This window comes from Salmo salar, chromosome ssa27, assembly GCF_905237065.1.
Source record: "Salmo salar chromosome ssa27, Ssal_v3.1, whole genome shotgun sequence".
Classification (NCBI taxonomy): domain Eukaryota; kingdom Metazoa; phylum Chordata; class Actinopteri; order Salmoniformes; family Salmonidae; genus Salmo; species Salmo salar.
In genome coordinates this window covers 34,130,228-34,154,429 of record NC_059468.1, presented here as the reverse complement: position 1 = coordinate 34,154,429, position 24,202 = coordinate 34,130,228, and the positions used below count along the sequence as shown (strand labels likewise).

At 45.9% G+C, this 24,202-nt stretch overlaps 1 protein-coding gene across 13 annotated transcripts in view; it reads right to left on the bottom strand.

Annotated features, from left to right (window-relative positions):
- LOC106588992 (focal adhesion kinase 1) overlaps positions 1–24,202 on the bottom strand; it is a 252,781-nt gene that overhangs the window by 96,705 nt on the left and 131,874 nt on the right. For 11 of the 13 annotated variants that reach the window (XM_014178602.2, XM_014178603.2, XM_014178600.2 and 8 more), the window contains one exon: positions 13,691–13,857. In XM_014178602.2, the coding sequence (XP_014034077.2) occupies positions 13,691–13,857 (167 nt within the window). Of the gene's footprint in view, positions 1–6,253; positions 6,355–8,015; positions 8,056–13,690; positions 13,858–24,202 lie in introns of those variants that run through there. The other 2 variants (XM_045709600.1, XM_045709598.1) reach the window with 2 other exon arrangements.

Genomic DNA, 24,202 nt, shown 5'->3' with positions numbered 1-24,202 from the left:
TGTGCTTAGCTTTGTTCAGTTTCTTTTTATCCTAAAAAACGTGAAAATATTAAGAGTGGTACTCAGTTGTGTTGGATTTGCCCCAAACATAACGCTTTGTATTTAGGACATAAAGTTAATTTATTTGCCACATTTTTGGAAGTTTTACTTTAGTGCAAACAGGATGCATGTTTTGTAATATTTTTATTCTGTACAGGCTTCCTTCTTTTCACTCTGTCATTTAGGTTAGTATTGTGGAGTATCTACAATGTTGTTGATCCATCCTCAGTTTTCTCCTATCACGCTTTTAAACTCTAACTTTTTTAAAGTCACCATTGGCCTCATGGTGAAATCCTTGATCCTTAATTACACATCCAAAGTGTAATTAACTTCACCATGCTCAAAGGGATATTCAATATCTGTTTGCTTAATTTTTTACACCCATATCGCAATAGGCGCCCTTCTTTGCGATGCATTGGAAAACCTCCCTGGTCTTTGTGGTTGAATCTGTGATTGAAATTCACTGCTCGGCTGAGGGACCTTACAGATAATTGTATGTGTGGGGTACAGAGATGAGGTAGTCATTCAGAAATGTTAAACACTATTATTGCACACAGAGTGAGTCCATGCAAGGTATTATGACACTTGTTAAGATTTTTTTACTCCTGAACATATTTAGCTTGCCATAACAAAGGGCTTGAATATTTACTGACTGAAGACATTTCAGCTTTTAATTTTTCATTATTTTGTAAAAACATAATTCCACTTTGACATTATGGGGTGTGTAGGCCAGTGACAAAATCTCAATTTTGTGGAAAAAGTCAAGGGGTGTGAATACTTTGTTGTTCGGTTGTTGTTTGCTTATGGCCCTATACAGCTCGTTGAGTGTGGTCTTAGTGTCAGCATCGGTTTGTGGTGGTACATAGACTGCTAGGAATAGTGCAGTCTACAGCTTATCATGACGTATTCTAACTCAGGAGAGCAGAACCTCAAGACTTCCTTAATATTAGAGATCAACTGAGCAGGTGTTGTTAACAAACACACCACCCCTCCTGAGCTTACCCGACGTTGCCGTTTTGTCCTGCTGGTGCATAGGGAAAAAAGCTGGTTGTATATTATCCATGGCCTTGTTCAGATATTACAGTTGCTCGGGTCCCGTTGATAGGATAGTCTCCAACTGAGCTTTTTTGTGCTCCAATTGTGTTTTTACACAATAAGTCACAAAGCTAAGTCACAGTACAGTCCACAGAAGCAAAGATAATATGTATATTGTAAAGCAATAATGTTTTACATTTTTTAAATGTACCTTTATTTAACTAGGCAAGTTAGTTAAGAACACATTCTTATTTTCAATGACAGCCTAGGAACAGTGGGTTAACTGCCTTGTTCAGGAGCAGAACGACAGAGTTTTACCTTGTCAGCTCGGGGATTCGATCTTGCAACCTTTCAGTTACTAGTCAAACGCTCTAACCACTAGGCTACCTGCCGCCCATTTCAGGAGCTAGTATATAGTTCAAGCTATAACAGCTCTAATGCAAACACTTCCTAGTTACTCAGTGACACGCACACGAGGGGAAGGGTGGGGTTATTTGATCTGAAAAAGGAATAGTCAGAGGTGCACAGTGTGTGATCTAAAACGTCACTAAGAGATGAAAGCCTACAGTTCAGCTAGTCAAAGGCAGACGGCAGACAGCATAACGAGACGAAAAGTAACAGAATGAGAAGAAATAAAAGAACACTCCCCTGGTTGTCTCCCCTGGTCTTCTCCCCGGTCGTCTCCCCTGGTCTTCTCCCCTGGTCGTCTGCCCTGGTCGTCTCCCCTGGTCGTCTCCCCTGGTCGTCTGCCCTGGTCGTCTGCCCTGGTCTTCTCCCCTGGTGGTCTGCCCTGGTCTTCTCCCCTGGTCGTCTGCCCTGGTCGTCTCCCCTGGTCGTCTCCCCTGGTCGTCTCCCCTGGTCGTCTGCCCTGGTCGTCTCCCTTGGTCGTCTCCCCTGGTCGTCTGCCCTGGTCGTCTCCCCTGGTCGTCTGCCCTGGTCGTCTCCCCTGGTCGTCTGCCCTGGTCGTCTGCCCTGGTCGTCTCCCCTGGTCGTCTCCCTTGGTCGTCTCCCCTGGTCGTCTGCCCTGGTCGTCTGCCCTGGTGGTCTGCCCTGGTTGTCTGCCCTGGTCGTCTCCCCTGGTTGTCTCCACAGACAAGAGCAGGCATACTAATGACAACCATGTGTCTTCTGTGCCTCTCTCTCAATTTCAATTAAATTAAAGGGTTTTATTGGCATCTCTCTCACTCACTATTACAGTCAAACCATGAGTCTCTGAACATACCCTCTCCCTCTAGTCTCCCTTCTCTCTGTCTTTCTTTCTCCCACAACTAATACAGACAACATGTTATCATCCGTGTGTGTTTTCCTGAGCCTCCTTCCTCAGACACGGCCTGATAACTCTTCCACTTTCACCCACTTCCAACTGATCCCAGACCTGCCTACCACAGTGCCACACCATAACTCTTCTCCTTCTCTCTCTGATGGTTCCCCCCTTCCCCGATGCATTTTACATTTACATTTAAGTCATTTAGCAGACGCTCTTATCCAGAGCGACTTACAAATTGGTGGATTCACCTTATGATATCCAGTGGAACAACCACTTACAATAGTGCATCTAAATCTTTTAAGGGGGGGGGGTTAGAAGGATTACTTTATCCTATCCTAGGTATTCCTCCACCACCACCTGCCAATCACCTGGCAGTGGCGAACTGAGAGAATCATTTATATTCTTTCATTGGCTGCTAGACACCTCTTTACCTTGTTCTATGGGATTAAACATCCACTCCCTGACAGAACTAATGGTCGCTCTGATCCCAACCTGTTCGCTCTGTTCGTACTAGGGGAACGTTCATTTGACTTATGACTGGGAGATGGTAGGGAATCTTATCACACACACACACACACACACACACACACACACACACACACACACACACACACACACACACACACACACACACACACACACACACACACACACACACACACACACACACACACACACACACACACACACACACACACACACACACACACACGTATGAGGAGTCTTGTCAGCCAGTCTTAGAATAGAGAAATTAGGAGCTAAATCAAATGGCTGGTGCTTCGAGGAAAATAATAAAGAGCCTTGTAATGATCGGTTAGCAGCTCGTTCAATCTGAACTAATGAATAAACACAGCTTCATCTTGTTTCATAAAGGTCACTGTGGTTTACAACTCTGAAAAATATGAAAAACTAGCCTAGGTTGTGTTCATTCGGGCACACACGTAGCAATAACTTTTGCAACGGGAAATCAGCGTTCTTATTGGACAATTTCAGGTTGTACCTTCCCCGTTTAAAAAAAAAAAGGTTTTCTCCCAACTGAATGCGACCAAGGTCCGTCTTCCAGGTTTCATTTCCTGACAGGTTCAGACTGTCTATATCCAGGGGTCACATGTCCTTGCAGCTCAAGACATCATAGTCCTATAGGCCCTGGTCAAAAGTAGTGCACTATATAGGGAATAGGTTTTGGTCAAAAGTAGTGCACTATATAGGCAATAGGGTGCCGTTTGAGGTAACGAAACTGAAATTGAATCATAGTATTGAATCATAACAGTACTGACAGGCTTCTTACTGTATGTTATTGTAATGAATCATAAGGCTTCTTACTGTATGTTATGTACTGACAGGATCTTTACTGTATGTTATCGTATTGAATCATAGCAGTACTGACAGGCTTCTTACTGTACGATATTGTATTGAATCATAACAGTACTGACAGGCTTCTTACTGTACGTTATTGTATTGAATCATAACAGTACTGACAGGCTTCTTACTGTACGTTATTGTATTGAATCATAACAGTACTGACAGGATCTTTACTGTATGTTATTGTATTGAATCATAACAGTACTGACAGGATCTTTACTATATGTTATTGTATTGAATCATAGCAGTACTGACAGGATCTTTACTATATGTTATTGTATTGAATCATAGCAGTACTGACAGGATCTTTACTATATGTTATTGTATTGAATCATAGCAGTACTGACAGGATCTTTACTATATGTTATTGTATTGAATCATAGCAGTACTGACAGGATCTTTACTGTATGTTATTGTATTGAATCATAGCAGTACTGACAGGATCTTTACTATATGTTATTGTATTGAATCATAGCAGTACTGACAGGATCTTTACTGTATGTTATTGTATTGAATCATAACAGTACTGACAGGCTTCTTACTGTACGTTATTGTATTGAATCATAACAGTACTGACAGGCTTCTTACTGTACGTTATTGTATTGAATCATAAGGCTTCTTACTGTACGTTATTGTATTGAATCATAAGGCTTCTTACTGTACGTTATTGTATTGAATCATAACAGTATTGACAGGCTTCTTACTGTACGTTATTGTATTGAATCATAACAGTACTGACAGGCTTCTTACTGTACATTATTGTATTGAATCATAGCAGTACTGACAGGATCTTTACTGTATGTTATTGTATTGAATCATAGCAGTACTGACAGGCTTCTTACTGTACGTTATTGTATTGAATCATAGCAGTACTGACAGGCTTCTTACTGTACGTTATTGTATTGAATCATAAGGCTTCTTACTATATGTTATTGTATTGAATCATAACAGTACTGACAGGCTTCTTACTGTACGTTATTGTATTGAATCATAGCAGTACTGACAGGCTTCTTACTGTACGATATTGTATTGAATCATAGCAGTACTGACAGGCTTCTTACTGTACATTATTGTATTGAATCATAACAGTACTGACAGGCTTCTTACTGTACGTTATTGTATTGAATCATAGCAGTACTGACAGGCTTCTTACTGTACATTATTGTATTGAATCATAACAGTACTGACAGGCTTCTTACTGTACGTTATTGTATTGAATCATAACAGTACTGACAGGCTTCTTACTGTACGTTATTGTATTGAATCATAACAGTACTGACAGGATCTTTACTGTATGTTATTGTATTGAATCATAACAGTACTGACAGGATCTTTACTATATGTTATTGTATTGAATCATAGCAGTACTGACAGGATCTTTACTATATGTTATTGTATTGAATCATAGCAGTACTGACAGGATCTTTACTATATGTTATTGTATTGAATCATAGCAGTACTGACAGGATCTTTACTATATGTTATTGTATTGAATCATAGCAGTACTGACAGGATCTTTACTGTATGTTATTGTATTGAATCATAGCAGTACTGACAGGATCTTTACTATATGTTATTGTATTGAATCATAGCAGTACTGACAGGATCTTTACTGTATGTTATTGTATTGAATCATAACAGTACTGACAGGCTTCTTACTGTACGTTATTGTATTGAATCATAACAGTACTGACAGGCTTCTTACTGTACGTTATTGTATTGAATCATAAGGCTTCTTACTGTACGTTATTGTATTGAATCATAAGGCTTCTTACTGTACGTTATTGTATTGAATCATAACAGTATTGACAGGCTTCTTACTGTACGTTATTGTATTGAATCATAACAGTACTGACAGGCTTCTTACTGTACATTATTGTATTGAATCATAGCAGTACTGACAGGATCTTTACTGTATGTTATTGTATTGAATCATAGCAGTACTGACAGGCTTCTTACTGTACGTTATTGTATTGAATCATAGCAGTACTGACAGGCTTCTTACTGTACGTTATTGTATTGAATCATAAGGCTTCTTACTATATGTTATTGTATTGAATCATAACAGTACTGACAGGCTTCTTACTGTACGTTATTGTATTGAATCATAGCAGTACTGACAGGCTTCTTACTGTACGATATTGTATTGAATCATAGCAGTACTGACAGGCTTCTTACTGTACATTATTGTATTGAATCATAACAGTACTGACAGGCTTCTTACTGTACGTTATTGTATTGAATCATAGCAGTACTGACAGGCTTCTTACTGTACATTATTGTATTGAATCATAACAGTACTGACAGGCTTCTTACTGTATGTTATTGTATTTACATTATTGTCTCCTCATGTGGTGATGGCTGTAATCGGCAACACTGACAAATGGCATTAGGGACTTCAGTGGTCAATTTATGAGATCAGCTCTACTCCCCTTCCCCTGAGAGCAAATAATCAATGTGACAACACACACGAACACATGCATGAGAACACAGTCACACAGACACAGTCACACAGACACAGTCAGTCAGACAGACAATAACTAAAGTTACCTTGAGTCAGTATGTGTGATCTCCGACAGCAGTGGTGTCTGGGTTGCTGCGTGTCCAGACCCATATCCTTTTCCATCTACTGAGGAGTTAGTGTCACTACTCTGTATAGTCAAATCAAATTCTATTGGTCACATACACATATTTAGCAGATGTTATTGGTCACATACACATATTTAGCAGATGCTATTGGTCACATACACATATTTAGCAGATGTTATTGGTCACATACACATATTTAGCAGATGTTATTGGTCCATACACATATTTAGCAGATGTTATTGGTCACATACACATATTTAGCAGATGTTATTGGTCCATACACATATTTAGCAGATGTTATTGGTCACATACACATATTTAGCAGATGTTATTGGTCCATACACATATTTAGCAGATGTTATTGGTCACATACACATATTTAGCAGATGTTATTGGTCCATACACATATTTAGCAGATGTTATTGGTCACATACACATATTTAGCAGATGTTATTGGTCCATACACATATTTAGCAGATGTTATTGGTCACATACACATATTTAGCAGATGTTATTGGTCCATACACATATTTAGCAGATGTTATTGGTCACATACACATATTTAGCAGATGTTATTGGTCACATACACATATTTAGCAGATGATATTGGTCACATACACATATTTAGCAGATGATATAGCGGGTGTATTTAATTGCTTGTGTTCCTAGCTCCAACAGTGCAGTAGTATCTAACAATTCACAACAATACACAAATCTAAAAGTAAAAGTAAATATATAAATATTAGGACGAGCAATGTCGGAGTGGCATTGACTAAATACAGTTGAAATGAATACAGTATATACATATGAAATGAGTAAAGCAGTATGTAAACATTATTAAAGTGACCAGTGATTCCATGTCTACATATATGGGGCAGCAGCCTCTAAGGTGCAGGGTTACGTAAACGGGTGGAAGCCGCCTAGTGATGGCTGTTTAACAGTCTGATGGCCTTGAGATAGAAGCTGTTTTTCAGTCTCTTGGTCCCAGCTTTGATGCACCTGTACTGACCTCACCTTCTGGATGTTAGCGGGGTGAACAGGCAGTGGCTCGGGTGGTTGATATCCTTGATGATCTTTTTGGCCTTCCTGTGACATTGGGTGCTGTAGGTGTCCTGGAGGACAGGCAGTTTGCCCCCGGTGATGCTTTGGGAAGACCGCACCACCCTCTGGAGAGCTCTGCGGTTGTGGGCAGTGCAGTTGCCGTACCAGGCAGTGATACAGCCCGACAGGATGCTCTCAATTGTGCATCTGTAAAAGTTTGAGGGTCTTAGGGGCCAAAGCCACATTTCTTCAGCCTCCTGAGGTTGAAGAGACACTGTTGCGCCTTCTTCACCATACTGTCTGTGTGGGTGGATCATTTCAAATTGTCAGTGATGTGTACGCTTTCCACCTTCTCCACTGCTGTTCCATCGATGTGGATAGGGGCGTGCTCCCTCTGTTGTTTCCTGAAGTCCACGATCAGCTCCTTCGTTTTGTTGACGTTGAGGTCAGAGGTTATTTTCCTGGCACCACTCCACCAGGGCCCTCACCTCCTCCCTGTAGGCTGACTCGTCATTGTTGGTAATCAGGCCTACTTCTGTTGTGTTGTCTGCAAACTTGATGATTGAGTTGGAGGCGTGCATGGCCATGCAGTCATGGGTGAACAGGAAGTACAGGAGGGGGCTGAGCACGCACCCTTATGGGTTCCTTATGTTGAGGATCAGCGAAGTGGAGGTGTTGTTTCCTACCTTCACCACCTGGGGGCGTCCCGTCAGGAAGTGTAACTAGTGTTGGTGAAGTAAATATGATGAATATTATTAAGGTTTTGGTCTTCTGAGACACAAACGGTTATATAACAAATCAAATAACTATACAATTAAGTCCCAAAATTAAATACAAATAAAAATGTTATAAAAACAAATAATAATCACAACACAAAAAACAAGTCATCCCGTTTGTCATGTTTCAAGACTAATGAGTCTTATGTCCACGCAATATTACTTATAAGGAGCAGGTCTTTTTTTCACATACATCTGTCTGCAGTTTTATTTTATAGGTAATCTTTACCATTAAATAGATTTATTTTACTCTACAAGCCCACTATTCTATGGTAGGCATGTCCTTATTCAGCCAATGTGCTGTAATTCATTTCTTTGCTGCAGACAAAAGTATATTTAATAGGTAGGCATTTTGAAACCGCTCAGGAATTACTCCAAGGATAGCATTCTCTGGGTTCTTTGCCAGGGAGCATTTAAATATATTGTTTAAAAATGCAAAAACATCATTCCAGAATTTCATTATTCTAGGACAAGACCAGAAAATATGTAGATCATTTGCTAATAATTCCCCACATTTTCTCCAGCATTCACTGGTTGTTCCTGGTCTTATCGTCACCATGTTGTCTGGAGTTAGAAAGTACGTCCGGATGATTTTCATTGATAATCTTTACATGTATTTGAGTGTTTAACGGTCTGAGCATTTCTACAGATTGCCTCCCAAGTTTGATTTTCAATATTCTCCACAAATTCAGATTCCCACCTGCACTTAGTTTGCAGAGTTTTGCTCTGTGTCATGACAGCAATAGATTGGTATAGTTTTGTTATTGTTTTACTACTAGTTGTCCTTTTCTGGATATTCATTAGATATTTTTCTATGGGAGAGGGCTCACCCTTCATTTTTACACAGTTGGGGTGTTTCAGTAAATAGTCTCAGCTGTAAATAGTGGATGAAATCTGACTTTGGCAAATGAAAGTCTGAACTTAGTTCGCCGAATGATTTAGCTTGGTTGTTCTTCAAGACTTGGTGTACATATTGCAAACAGAATAATGACCACCATTCGAAACCTGAATCTAGTGATAATGGGATGAAATCTGTAAGGTCTGCAGTACCAGTTAGGGATGATATACCCATAGGTAGATAGACACTGCACTGTACATTCCTCCACGTCGAGATCGTCTGATTGGACCACTGGTTGTTACTATCACACTTTAATCTAGCACTGAAAAACTGATCAACACACACACACCCTGTACTACTGTTCAGCACCGAGCTCCACCACCACCAAAACACTGACATCAAAGTCCAAACCAACCCCATGACTTACAACACCTTTAGACAAGTCCACAATAGGCCTGTCATTCATACAGGTGGTGGATGGAAAAGAAAGACATCTGCATTGGGTTAACCACAGGCTAATATGAGGATGACATCATCCTCCTGACATGCCAGCTTCCTGGGTGAGCTAAAGGCCCTCTGGAATAAACACACGAACACACACACACACACACAGAGCCCTCAGGGTTCGATTTCTTCCTTTTGAGGAAGGTGTGTGTCACTGATGATCACTGAAAGACAGTGTTTCAACATCACTCACTCCTAGGACAGGAACATTCAGATGACTAAACCAACCCTGGGGGCATCATGTAGTGTAAGTAGGGGAAACTCTCTGTCTGTCTAACTAGACTATAACCAGTTAACACTGTTTGACTTTCTGCAAATCTCACACACATGGACATAAAACCCAGATGCGCGACAAGCACACACACACTTAACAAAGTATAAATAAAGGGTTTATGTCCCCTATTGAACAGGTGTGCGGTGTTCTGTGCTAGGCTGTGAGAAGAGCTGTTCTGTTCTGGGCTGTGAAAAGAGCTGTTCTGTTCTGGGCTGTGAGAAGAGCTGTTCTGTGCTAGGCTGTGAGAAGAGCTGTTCTGTGCTGGGCTGTGAGAAGAGCTGTTCTGTTCTGGGCTGTGAGAAGAGCTGTTCTGTGCTGGACTGTGAGAAGAGCTGTTCTGTGCTGGACTGTGAGAAGAGCTGTTCTGTTCTGTGAGAAGAGCTGTTCTGTGCTAGGCTGTGAGAAGAGCTGTTCTGTGCTGGACTGTGAGAAGAGCTGTTCTGTGCTGGACTGTGAGAAGAGCTGTTCTGTGCTGGACTGTGAGAAGAGCTGTTCTGTTCTGGGCTGTGAGAAGAGCTGTTCTGTTCTGGGCTGTGAGAAGAGCTGTTCTGTTCTGGGTTGTGAGAAGAGCTGTTTTGTTCTGGGCTGTGAGAAGAGCTGTTCTGTTCTGGGCTGTGAGAAAAGCTGTTCTGTTCTGGGCAGTGAGAAGAGCTGTTCTGTGCTAGGCTGTGAGAAGAGCTGTTCTGTGCTGGGCTGTGAGAAGAGCTGTTCTGTTCTGGGCTGTGAGAAGAGCTGTTCTGTGCTAGGCTGTGAGAAGGGCTGTTCTGTTCTGTGAGAAGAGCTGTTCTGTGCTAGGCTGTGAGAAGAGCTGTTCTGTGCTGGACTGCGAGAAGAGCTGTTCTGTGCTGGACTGTGAGAAGAGCTGTTCTGTTCTGGGCTGTGAGAAGTGCTGTTCTGTGCTGTGAGAAGAGCTGTTCTGTTCTGGACTGTGAGAAGAGCTGTTCTGTGCTGTGAGAAGAGCTGTTCTGTTCTGGGCTGTGAGAAGAGCTGTTCTGTGCTGGACTGTGAGAAGAGCTGTTCTGTGCTGGGCTGTGAGAAGAGCTGTTCTGTTCTGGACTGTGAGAAGAGCTGTTCTGTGCTGGACTGTGAGAAGAGCTGTTCTGTGCTGGACTGTGAGAAGAGCTGTTCTGTTCTGGGCTGTGAGAAGAGCTGTTCTGTTCTGGGCTGTGAGAAGAGCTGTTCTGTTCTGGGCTGTGAGAAGAGCTGTTCTGTGCTGGGCTGTGAGAAGAGCTGTTCTGTTCTGGGCTGTGAGAAGAGCTGTTCTGTGCTGGGCTGTGAGAAGAGCTGTTCTGTTCTGGGCTGTGAGAAGAGCTGTTCTATTCTGGGCTGTGAGAAGAGCTGTTCTGTGCTGGACTGTGAGAAGAGCTGTTCTGTTCTGGGCTGTGAGAAGAGCTGTTCTGTGCTGTGAGAAGAGCTGTTCTGTTCTGGGCTGTGAGAAGAGCTGTTCTGTGCTGGGCTGTGAGAAGAGCTGTTCTATTCTGGGCTGTGAGAAGAGCTGTTCTGTGCTGGACTGTGAGAAGAGCTGTTCTGTTCTGGGCTGTGAGAAGAGCTGTTCTGTTCTGGGCTGTGAGAAGAGCTGTTCTGTTCTGGGCTGTGAGAAGAGCTGTTCTGTTCTGGGCTGTGAGAAGAGCTGTTCTGTGCTGTGAGAAGAGCTGTTCTGTTCTGGGCTGTGAGAAGAGCTGTTCTGTGCTGGACTGTGAGAAGAGCTGTTCTGTGCTGGGCTGTGAGAAGAGCTGTTCTGTTCTGGGCTGTGAGAAGAGCTGTTCTGTTCTGGGCTGTGAGAGGAGCTGTTCTGTTCTGGGTTTTGAGAAGAGCTGTTCTGTTCTGGGCTGTGAGAAGAGCTGTTCTGTTCTGGTCTGTGAGAAGAGCTGTTCTGGGCTGTGAGAAGAGCTGTTCTGTGCTGGGCTGTGAGAAGAGCTGTTCTGTTCTGGGCTGTGAGAAGAGCTGTTCTGTGCTGTGAGAAGAGCTGTTCTGTGCTGGACTGTGAGAACAGCTGTTCTGTTCTGGGCTGTGAGAAGAGCTGTTCTGTGCTGGGCTGTGAGAAGAGCTGTTCTGTGCTGTGAGAAGAGCTGTTCTGTGCTGGACTGTGAGAAGAGCTGTTCTGTGCTGGGCTGTGAGAAGAGCTGTTCTGCGCTGGGCTGTGAGAAGAGCTGTTCTGTGCTGGGCTGTGAGAAGAGCTGTTCTGCGCTGGGCTGTGAGAAGAGCTGTTCTGTGCACAGAGCTGAACACTGCAGTCCAGTGGAGTGAGGGAATTTAAGATTTCCACTCTAAGTAGATTCAACAAACCCTTGAGCCATTTCTATGCAGCAAGAGAGCTTGCCCAAGCGTGCGCGCGCAAACACACACACACACACACACACACACACACACACACACACACACACACACACACACACACACACACACACACACACACACACACACACACACACACACACACACACACACACACACACACACACACACACAGCTCCTCAGTATGCTTATTGTGGAACAGTAAAGGAGGGAGGGAAGAGGAGAGGAGGGAGATTGAAGGTGGGAGGGAAGAGGGAGGAGGGCGATTGAAGGAGGGAGGAGGGCGATTGAAGGAGGGGGAGGGCGATTGAAGGAGGGAGGAGGGCGATTGAAGGAGGGGGGAGGGCGATTGAAGGAGGGGGGAGGGCGATTGAAGGAGGGAGGAGGGCAATTGAAGGAGGGAGGAGGCGATTGAAGGAGGGAGGAGGCGATTGAAGGAGGGAGGAGGCGATTGAAGGAGGGGGGAGGGCGATTGAAGGAGGGGGGAGGGCGATTGAAGGAGGGAGGAGGGCGATTGAAGGAGGGAGGAGGGCGATTGAAGGAGGGAGGAGGCGATTGAAGGAGGGGGGAGGGCGATTGAAGGAGGGGGGAGGGCGATTGAAGGAGGGAGACTGAACTCTTGTTGCTTCCCATTTCTCTCACCCTGAGTTCTATCACAAACTAGAGAGAGAGAGAGAGAACTCTGGGATATGAAATCACATCATGATAGGAAAAACACAACAGTGTGTCCTAGTCAGTGGCACTGGTCCAATCATAATGGGTGAGAAAAGCCAGACAGTTCTTTGTGAACAGATTTAAGTCAGGGTAGTTACCCATCCATAGCAGAGCCATGTAGAGAGAGATGACGCACACTCAGGCTGTGTCCCAAATGGCAGTCTTTTTCCTATATAGGCTACGGTCAAAAGTAGTGCACTATGTAGGGAATAGGGTGCCGTTTGGGACGCACACAGACTTCAGGCTCAAAGACAGTCAGAAAAACTACCTCAGACTCCCATTCATAGGATTGATTGCGGAGATTCGAGGAGGAACATTTGACAGTAACTTAGGATGGACTGTGAAATGCCTCGAGTGATGATCCAAGTCAGGGTTGAAACTTAAGATGTTTATAATGTTCAATGAAATGAGGCCATTCTGAATGCAAAACAGCGTACTACAGTATGCAAGCTGTAGTGGCTCTTAAGTGGCTTATCCTGAAGCCATGATGAATTCTGTGTTCAGAACATATTTCATGTGATGGTTACAGATAGCTCACACATACAATGTGTTGGTTTTATCTTAATAGGAGAATGAATGGCCACATAACTCCACTTGATAGTGAAAAACGATATAGTTTGTGCCTACCGAGGCATTCAGTTGAAGCAGTGAAAAACACACACAGATTAAAAGGTGTTGCAGGGGCACCAACTGCTCCATATCTCCATGACAACAAAGGCAGACAGACATGTTGTCATTGCCTAAGGGCCATTGGTTTACACACACACACACACACACACACACACACACACACACACACACACACACACACACACACACACACACACACACACACACACACACACACACACACACACACACACACACACACACACACACACACACACACACACACACACACACACACACACACACACACACACACACACACACACACACACACACAGTCTGCTTACCTCCACTCCTCCTGGGAACGGTTCTGTTCGTACTTCTCCCTCACATGGGACACACCCATATCAGGGTGGAGCCAGTGGACCTGGCCAGACTGGGAGTGGCTGAGACGCAGGCCAAAGCACGCAACGCATTTCACCTTGTGAATGTCCAAAATCTTCTGGATGATCCCCTGCAGAGACGGACCACAGGAGAGTTGAGTTAAGAGAGAGTAGTCAAGCCATGGTATGGTAGGGCAACACAGGAGAGTTGAGTTAAGAGAGAGTAGTCAAGCCATGGTATGGTAGGGCAACACAGGAGAGTTGAGTTAAGACACAGTAGTCAAGCCATGGTATGGCTTGCCCTCCAAATACACCTCTGCTGTTTTCAATCAGGATCTCAGCCATCACTGCCTCATTGCCTGCATCCGTTATAGGTTTGCGGTCAAACGACCACCCCTCATCACTGTCAAACGCTCCCTAAAACACTCCTGTGAGTAGGCCTTTCTAATCGACCTGGCCCAGGTATCCTGGAAGGATGTTGACCTCATCCCGACAGTAGAGGATGCCTGATTGTTCTTTAAAGTAATTTCCTCACCATCTTAAATAAGCATGCCCCTTTAAAAAAATGTAGAACTAAGAACAGATATAGCCCTTGGTTCACTCCAGACTTGACTGCCCTTGACCAGCACAAAAACACCCCATGGCGTACTGCAGTAGCTTCGAAAAGACCCCGCGATATGCAACTTTTCAGTGAAATCAGGAACCAATACACACAGTCAGTTAGGAAAGAAAAGGCTAGCTTTTTCAAACACAAATTTGCATCCCGCAGCACTAATTCCAAAAGTCTTCGAAAGCCAAGTGAACAAACAGATCACCGACCATTTCAAATCCCACCGTACCATCTCCACTATGCAATCTGGTTTCCAAGCTGGTCATGGGTGCACCTCAGCCACGCTCAAGGTACTAAACAATATCATAACCACCATAGATAAAAGACAGTACTGTGCAGCCGTCTTCATCAACGTGGCCAAGGCTTTCGACTCTGTCAATCACCTTATTCTTATCGGCAGACTCAACAGCCTTGGTTTCTCAAATGGCTGCCTCGCCTGGTTCAACAACTACTTCTCAGATAGAGTTCAGTGTGTCAAATCGGAGGGACTGTTGTCCGGACCTCTGGCAGTCTCTATGGGGGTGCCACAGGGTTCAATTCTCGGGCCGACTCTTTTCTCTGTATATATCAATGATGTCGTTCTTGCTGCAGGTGATTCTTTGATCCACCTCTACGCAGACGACACCATTCTGTATACTTCTGGCCCTTCTTTGGACACTGTGCTAACAAACCTTCAAAAGAGCTTCAACGCCATACAACACTCCTTCCGTGGCCTCCAACTGCTCTTAATGCTAGTAAAACGAAATGCATGCTCTTCAACCGATCGCTGCCCGCACCCGCCCGCCCGACTAGCATCACTACTCTGGACGGTTCTGACTTAGAATATGTGGACAACTATAAATATCTCGGTGTCTGGCTAGACTGTAAACTCGCCTTCCAGAATCCCATTTAGCATCTCCAATGCAAAGTTAAATCTAGAATCGGCTTCCTATTTCGCAACAAAGCCTCTTTCGCTCATGCTGCCAAACATACCCTCGTAAAACTGACTATCCTACCGATCCTTGACTTCGGCGATGTTGTTTACAAAATAGCCTCCAACACTCTACTCAGCAAACTGGATGCAGTCTATCACAGTGCCATCTGTTTTGTCACCAAAGCCCCATACACTAACCACCACTGTGACCTGTATGTTCTCGTTGGCTGGTCCTCGCTACATATTCGTTGCCAAACCCACTGGCCCCAGGTCATCTATAAGTCTTTGCTAGGTAAAGCTCCGCCTTATCTCAGCTCACTGGTCACCATAGCAACACCCACCCGTAGCACACGCTCCAGCAGGTATATTTCACTGGTCATCCCCAAAGCCAACACCTCCTTTGGCCACCTTTCCTTCCAGTTCTCTGCTGCCAATGACTGGAACGAATTGCAAAAGTCACTGAAGGAGACTTATTTCTCCCTCACTAACTTTAAGCGTCCGCTGTCAGAGCAGCTCACCGATCGCTGCAGCTGCACACAGCCCATCTGTAAATAACCCATCCAACCAACTACCTACCTCATCCCCATATTTGTTTTTCCTACTCTTTTGCACACCAGTATTTCTACTTGTACATCCTCATCTGCACATATATCACTCCAGTGTAAATTTCTAAATTACTTCGACACTATTGGCCTATTCATTGCCTTACCTCCTTACATAATTTGCACACACTGTATACAGATTTTCTATTGTGTTATTGACTGTACGTTCGTTTATCCCATGTGTAACTCTGTGTTGTTTTTGTCGCACTGCTTTGCTTTATCTTGGCCAGGTCGCAGTTTTAAATGAGAACTTGTTCTCAACTGGCCTACCTGGTTAAATAAAGGTGAAATTAAATAAATAAATACAAATTTAAATGCTAGGGCAACACAGAAGAGTTTAGTTAAGAGACAGTAGTCAAGCCATTGTACGGTAGGGCAACACAGAAGAGTTGAGTTCAGAGACAGTAGTCAATGTCTTACAGAAATTAAGTAAAGGCAAAGAGACAGACAACAAAACACAGTAAACACATATTGATAACAGACATAGAATCCCTTCTACTGAGAGGTGAAGAGAAGACAGGCTCTTACAACCGTTCTGTGTGAGTGATGTTATCTTATGCCATGGCAGTGGCCCATCTGCCTAGTGACAGTGGCCCGTCTGCCTAGTGACAGTGGGTAGCCTGTCTGAGCGGATTAGTGGGGTGTGTGCAGCTTTGGCAGAGTGGCCAAGGAGGGCACCAACCATTACCCCCCCATCTGATCAGCTCCACAGGAACAATGTGACACTCAAACAGCCACTCAGTCAAAACCTCCCTGTCTCTCTCTGTGACATCGTCTCAGTGTCTGTCCAGTTTAACATCAAACCCCCAGACCTGACCAGACGGACCACTCACGACGAGTCGAACCTAAAGTGCTAACTAGAGTCTCAATAGACTAGCTTATGACTGTAAAGTCTATGACTGGCCAGATGGACCACTCACATGCCTGTCATAAAATGCTGTAAGTGAGCAAAACTAGGGCTCCATGTTAAGTCTATGGCTGGCTGACAAGGAGACATTCTGGCCTCGCATGGCTGGGTTGGGGTCATGCGCGGCTTTATGAATGCATAGTACTACACACAGGCAATACAAATGTGAGATTCCAGCCCAAACACTTAAAAGCCATTGCATATTTATGAAGATTCTATTTCCCCTCATAAATACAAAGCCAGGCCGTTTAAACTGTGCCCCAGTTACAGCCTGATGGCCAGTGGAAACAGTGTGGAGGATACCAGGGCCTGATCACTGCCCCATGGGAGAGAAGGAGGGACGAGAGGAGAAGGAGGAAGAGGAGAGGAGGAAGAGAGGAGAAACATTCCAATTGGGAGAGTGAATTCCAAGCCTGTGTTTGGTAATGTGATTTCCAACTAAGGCAAGTCTCTATGCTGCTCTGGCCTTGGGGACTGACTTCCTGCATCTGTAATGGAAATGTCTCTTGAAGACTGTCCACGGCAAGACAGTGTGGTGGAATAGGACTAGAGGAACTGGGCTCTTTAGAAGGTAGAAAAAGTGAAACAAGAATCCATTCTGCATGGTAGTCCCAGTAACAATGCACAAGGGACCAGGAGAACACTGAGTAAAGATATTCGATGTAACCGTACAGCACCTTTACTTTAGGCTGTAGGTCTGTATCTACTACAGTAACAATGCCTTCAAGTGAATTGATGTCTGTACCTAGTTATTTTGTCTTACAGTGAAGGAAAAATATTCCTGCAGAGATGAGACAAGCTGAAGAACCCTCCCTGGGAGTCCAATGGCGGGTGGTGTTAAAGAAATGCAATACATTCATGTAAAACTGCTCTAACAGAAGATTATTTAGCCCGCTAAGGGCGGCTAAGCTGAAGCCTGTCTCTATCTCTGTTTACTAAGATGCATGTAAAACCCAAGTCTTCCAATAGAATGATTAAATAATGGGCTTCAGTAGGCTTCTTGGGCTGGTGGTTGGACAGCATGGTGAAGTTTCCCCTAAGTACAGATCTAGGATCAGATTCACTTCCCCCAATCCTAACCTTAACTATTTAGTGGGGGGAAAGCAAAAATGCCCCAAGTATAAGCTGGGGAGGAGAGGAAGGTGGAGCAGCCAAACCAGTTCAATCACTGGTAGTAGTGTCACGTTGCCATACATCAGGCCGTCAAGATGAAATGATGTTCAACTCAAACATCATCTTATTATCCACTAACCTCAAATGATCCGACAAGTAGTTCTCATTGGCCTTCAACTACGTAAAGAATGTGATTCCCCGAAGATCATTGTTTAACGTGACGCAGAGCTACTGACAAAGCTTGAGTTATACATTATGACTCGACACTTCTGTCTCTCTAGAGACTGAAGTTAGTGAGACCAAGAAAAGGATCAGTTCTCTCTTTCCATCCAGTATTCAGTACTCTCAACACAACCTACATTAATGTCTTGTAATCCAATATTGGGCCCTGAATGTATTGGGTGCTGAATGTATTGGGTGCTGAATGTATTGGGTGCTGAATGTATTGGGTGCTGAATGTATTGGGTGCTGAATGTATTGGATGCTGAATGTATTGGGTGCTGAATGTATTGGGTGCTGAATGTATTGGGTGCTGAATGTATTGGGTGCTGAATGTATTGGGTGTTGAATGTATTGGGTGCTGAATGTATTGGGTGCTGAATGTATTGGGCGCTAAGTTCCCAGGAGCATCGTAGAGAGAGTGGCTGAGTAATGGCAAAAATGAGTCTGCCCAATTAGAAAGAAAAACATCTTGCATACAAAACAAAAACATCTTGCATACAAATAAAACATTTAATTTCAAGCACGTTTTCAAGAAGCTGGCAATTGCCTACTCAGAATATAATGGCCAAATGCTGCAAACAGAACCATATTGATGCAGTTCTGCTGGTGATTGTTTTGTAGGCCAGGTGACAGATCTGACTGAATACATATGTACTCCATTTCAAAGAGGAGAAATACCCCCAGAACCCAGAATGGAGACAGAGCAATGGGAGAAATGGAGTAATTTGTCTTGGGCTACTAAAATTCCAAATGCTAGACTACAGCTAGGACTAGAACTTCAAACTAGCATCAGTCAAATGTCATATTTATCTCCCGCTTGTACCATATAGCTGGAAAAGCATGGTAAATACTGGGTGATTTAAAGCATGATAACTACTGGGTGATTTAAAGCATGGTAAATACTGGGTGATTTAAAGCATGATAACTACTGGGTGATTTAAAGCATGATAAATACTTGGTGATTTAAAGCATGATAACTACTGGGTGATTTAAAGCATGGTAAATACTGGGTGATGTAAAGCATGGTAAATACTGGGTGATTTAAAGCATGATAACTACTGGGTGATTTAAAGCATGATAACTACTGGGTGATTTAAAGCATGATAACTACTGGGTGATTTAAAGCATGGTAACTACTGGGTGATTTAAAGCATGATAACTACTGGGTGATTTAAAGCATGATAACTACTGGGTGATTTAAAGCATGATAACTACTGGGTGATTTAAAGCATGATAACTACTGGGTGATTTAAAGCATGATAAATACTGGGTGATTTAAAGCATGATAACTACTGGGTGATTTAAAGCATGATAACTACTGGGTGATTTAAAGCATGGTAACTACTGGGTGATTTAAAGCATGATAACTACTGGGTGATTTAAAGCATGATAACTACTGGGTGATGTAAAGCATGATAACTACTGGGTGATTTAAAGCATGGTAAATACTGGGTGATTTAAAGCATGATAACTACTGGGTGATTTAAAGCATGATAACTACTGGGTGATTTAAAGCATGGTAACTACTGGGTGATTTAAAGCATGGTAAATACTGGGTGATTTAAAGCATGATAACTACTGGGTGATTTAAAGCATGGTAACTACTGGGTGATTTAAAGCATGGTAAATACTGGGTGATTTAAAGCATGGTAAATACTGGGTGATTTAAAGCATGATAACTACTGGGTGATTTAAAGCATGGTAAATACTGGGTGATTTAAAGCATGATAACTACTGGGTGATTTAAAGTATGTTGTGAATAGGCCTGGTTCCACGATATGGCAGACAAGGAAATAGTAGGCTACCATATCTGTCTTTGTGAGAAACAAATTGCACCAGATTACTTAGCCTTAACACGAACCTCTTAAAAAGTCACCTGCCATCTGTATTACTGATTTAATATGATCTAAAAGATCAGCACATGTATACTCCCAGCAGACCTCAGGGAAAGTCCTTACTAGTAGTAGTAGAAGTACTAGTACTAGTAGTAGTAGTAGCAGTAGCAGTAGTAGCAGTAGCAGTGGTAGCAGTAGTACAATCTAGAAGAAAAAGAAACACACACCTATTTAGGCGAGGTGCTGGCTAGCGGAGTAGAAAACTTGAAAATAAGGGAGAGCCGCACACTCTAGGAGCTCAGATGCAAAAATGTAATATCCAACGTTTCGACAGCCAAGCTGTCTTCATCAGGGTATGATAGTACTAGCAGTAGTAGCAACAGCAGCAGCAGCAGCAGCAGTAGTAGTAGTAGCAGCAGCAATAGTAGTAGTAGTAGTAGTAGTAGTAGCAGCAGCAGCAATAGTAGTAGTAGTAGTAGTAGTAGTAGTAGTAGTAGTAGTGGTGGTGGCAGCAGCAATGGTGGTAGTGGTGGTGGTGGTGGTAGTGGCAGCGGCAATGGTAGTAGTGGTGGTGGTGGTGGTGGTGGTGGTGGCGGCGGCGGCAATGGTGGTGGTGGTGGTGGTGGTGGTGGTGGTGGCGGCGGCAATGGTGTTGGTGGTGGTGGTGGCGCGGCAATGGTATTCGTAGTAGTGGTAGTGGCGGCGGCGGTGGTAGTGGTGGCGGTGGTGGTGGTGGTAGTGGCGGCGGCAATGGTGTTGGTGGTGGTGGTGGCGGCGGCAATGGTGTTGGTGGTAGTAGCAGCAGCAATGGTAGTAGTGGTAGTGGTAGCAGCGGCGGTGGTGGCAATAACAGTGGTGGTGGTGGTGGTGGTAGCGGTGGCAGCGGCGGCGGTGGTGGTGGTAGTGGTGGCAGCGGTGGCGGTGGTAGTAGCGGTGGTGGTGGTGGTAGTGGCGGCGGTGGGAGTGGCAGCAGCAGCGGTGGTAGTAGTGGTAGTGGTGGTGGCGGCGGCAGCGGTGGTGGCGGCGGTGGTGGTGGTGGCGGCGGCGGCGGCAGCGGCGGCAGCAGCGGTAGTAGTAGCAGCGGCGTTGGTGGTGGTAGTGGTGGTGGCAGCGGCGGCGGCGGCAGCGGTGGCGGTGGTAGTAGCGGCAGCAGCAATAACGGTGGTAGCGGTAGCAGCGGTGGTAGTGGTGGTAGTGGTGGCGGCGGCGGCGGTGGTGGTAGCGGCAGCAGCAACGGCGGTGGTGGTGGTGGTAGTGGTGGCGGCGGGGGCGGCGGCGGCGGAGTGGTGGTGGTGGCGGCGGCGGCGGTGGTAGTAGCAGCAGCGGCGGTAGTGGTAGCAGCGGTGGCGGTGGTAGCGGCGGCGGCGGCGGTGGTGGTAGCGGCGGTGGTGGTGGTGGTGGCAGCGGTAGCGGTGGTAGCGGCAGCGGTAGCGGTGGTAGCAGCGGTGGTAGTAGCGGCGGTGGCAGTGGTAGCGGCAGCGGCACTGGCGGCGGCAGTGGTAGTGGTGGTGGTGGTAGTGGCAGCAGCGGCGGTGGTAGCGGCAGCGGCGGTGGTGGTAGCGGTGGTGGTGGTGGTGGCGGCGGTGGTGGTGGTGGTGGTGGTGGCGGCGGCAGCAATGGCGGTGGTCGTGGTAGCAGCAACAGCAATAGTGGTGGTGGTAGTAGCAGCGGCAATAGCGGTGGTGGTGTGGCAGCGGCGGCGGTGGTGGTAGTGGTGGTGGTGGCAGCGGTAGCGGTGGTGGTAGTGGTGGTGGTGGTGGCGCGGCGGCGGCGGCGGTGGTGGTGGTGGTGGTGGTGGCGGCGGTGGGAGTGGTGGTAGCAGCGGTGGCGGTGGTGGTAGTGGTGGTAGTGGTGGTGGCGGTGGTGGTGGTGGCGGCGGTGGTGGTGGTGGTGGTGGTGGTGGTGGTGAGTGGCAGCAGCAATAGCAGTAGTGGTAGTAGCAACAGTGGTGGTGGTGGTAGTGGCAGCGGTGGTAGTGGTAGTGGCAGCGGTAGTAGTGGTGGTGGTGGTAGCAGCAGCAATAGCAGTGGTGGTAGTAGCGGCGGTGGTAGTAGTAGTGGTGGTGGCGGCGGTAGTGGTGGTGGTAGCAGCAATAGCGGTGGTGGTGGTAGCAGCAGCAGCAATAGCAGTGGTAGTGGTAGTAGTGGTAGTGGTAGCGGTGGCGGCAGCAGTGGTGGCAGCGGCAGCAATGGCAGTAGTAGTGGTAGTAGTAGTGGTGGTGGCGGCGGCAATAGCGGTGGTAGTGGTGGTAGTGGTGGTAGTGGTGGCGGCAGCAGCAGCGGTAGTGGTAGCAGTAGTAGCAGCAGCAGCAATAGCGGTGGTATGGTAGTAGCAGCGGTGGTAGTGGTGGTGGTGGCAGCAGCAATGGCGGTGGTGGTAGTGGCAGCAACAGTGGTAGTGGTGGTGGTAGTGGCAGCGGTAGTAGTGGTGGTGGCGGCAGTAGTAGTAGCAGCAGCAGCAATGGCGGTGGTGGTAGTAGTGGCAGCGGTAGTAGTAGTAGTAGTAGCAGCGGTGGTGGTAGTGGTAGTGGTGGTAGCAGCAATGGCGGTGGTAGTAGTGGTAGTAGTAGCAGCAATAGCAGTGGTGAGTAGTAGCGGCGGTGGTAGTGGTGGTAGTAGCAGCAGCAATGGCAGTAGTAGTAGTAGTAGCAGCAGTAGTAGCAGCGGTAGTAGTAGTAGTAGTAGTAGTGGTGGTAGCAGCGGTAGTGGTAGTAGCAGCAGCAATAGCGGTGGTGGTAGTAGCAGCGGCAGTGGTAGTAGTAGCAGCAGCGGCAATGGCGGTAGTAGTAGTAGCGGTAGTAGTAGTGGTGGCAGCGGTAGTAGTAATGGTAGTAGTAGTAGTAGCAGCGGTAGTGGTGGTAGTAGTAGCAGCAGTAGTAGTAGTAGTGGTGGCAGCGGCAGCGGTAGTGGTAGTGGTAGTGGTAGTAGCGGCGGTAGGAGTGGTGGTAGTAGCGGCAGTGGTAGTAGTGGTAGTAGTGGCAGCCGCGGCAGCAATAGCAGTGGTAGTAGATAGTAGCAGCAGTAGTAGCAGCAATGGTGGTAGTGGTAGTAGTGGTAGTAGTAGTGGTGGCAGCAGCAATAGCAGTAGTAGTAGTAGTAGCAGCGGTGGTAGTAGTAGCAGCAGCAATAGCAGTGGTAGTAGTAGTAGTAGCAGCGGTATTAGCGGTAGTAGTAGTGGCGGCGGCGGCGGTGGTAGTGGTGGCAGCGGCGGCAATAGCGGTAGTAGTGGTAGCAGTAGTAGTAGTAGCAGCAGTAGTAGTAATGGTAGTGGTGGTGGTAGTAGCGGCATTAGTAGTAGTGAGTAGTGGCAGCAGTGGTAGTGGTAGTAGTAGCAGCGGCGGTGGTAGTGGTAGTGGTAGTAGTAGCAGCAGTAGGAGTAGTGGTGGTAGCAGCGGTGGGTGTGTAGTGGTAGTAGCGGCCGCGGCAGCAATAGCAGTGGTAGTGGTAGTGGTGGTGGTGGTGGATGGCAGCGGTGGTAGTAGTGGTGGCAGCGGTAGTAGCGGCAGCGGTGGTAGTGGTGGTGGTGGTAGTAGTGGTAGTGGTAGTAGTGGTGGCAGCAATAGCAGTGGTGGTGGTGGTGGTGGTGGTGCTGGTAGCGGCGGTAGTGGTGGTAGTAGTAGTAGTGGTAGTAGTGGTGGTAGTAGCGGCGGCAATAGCGGTGGTGGTGGTGGTAGCAGCGGTAGTGGTGGTGGTAGCGGTGGTACTAGTGGTAGCGGTGGTACTAGTAGCAGCGGTGGTGCTAGTGGCAGCGGTGGTGGTAGTGGTGGTGGTGGTGGTAGTAGTAGTGGTAGTAGTGGTAGTGGCAGCAGCAATAGCGGTGGTAGTGGTAGTAGCGGCGGGAAGTAGTAGTAGCAGCAGCAGTAGTAGTAGTAGCAGCAGCAGCAATAGCAGTAGTAGTAGTAGTAGCAGCAGTAATAGCAGTGGTAGTAGTGGCAGCAGCAGCAATAGCGGTAGTAGTAGTAGCAGCAGTAGTAGTAGTAGCAGCAGCAGTAATAGTAGTAGCAGCAGCAGCAATAGCAGTAGTAGTAGTAGCAGCAGTAGTAGTAGTAGTAGCAGTAGCAGCAGTAGTAGTAGTAGTAGCAGCAATAGTAGTAGTAGCAGCAGCAGTAGTAGTAGCATCAGTAGTAGTAGTGGCAGCAGCGGCAATAGCAGTAGTAGTAGTAGCAGTAGTAGTAGTAGCAGCAGTAGTAGTAATAGTAGTAGTAGTAGTAGCAGCAGTAGGAGTAGTAGTAGTAGCAGCAGTAGCAGCAGCAGCAGCAATAGCAGTAGTAGTAG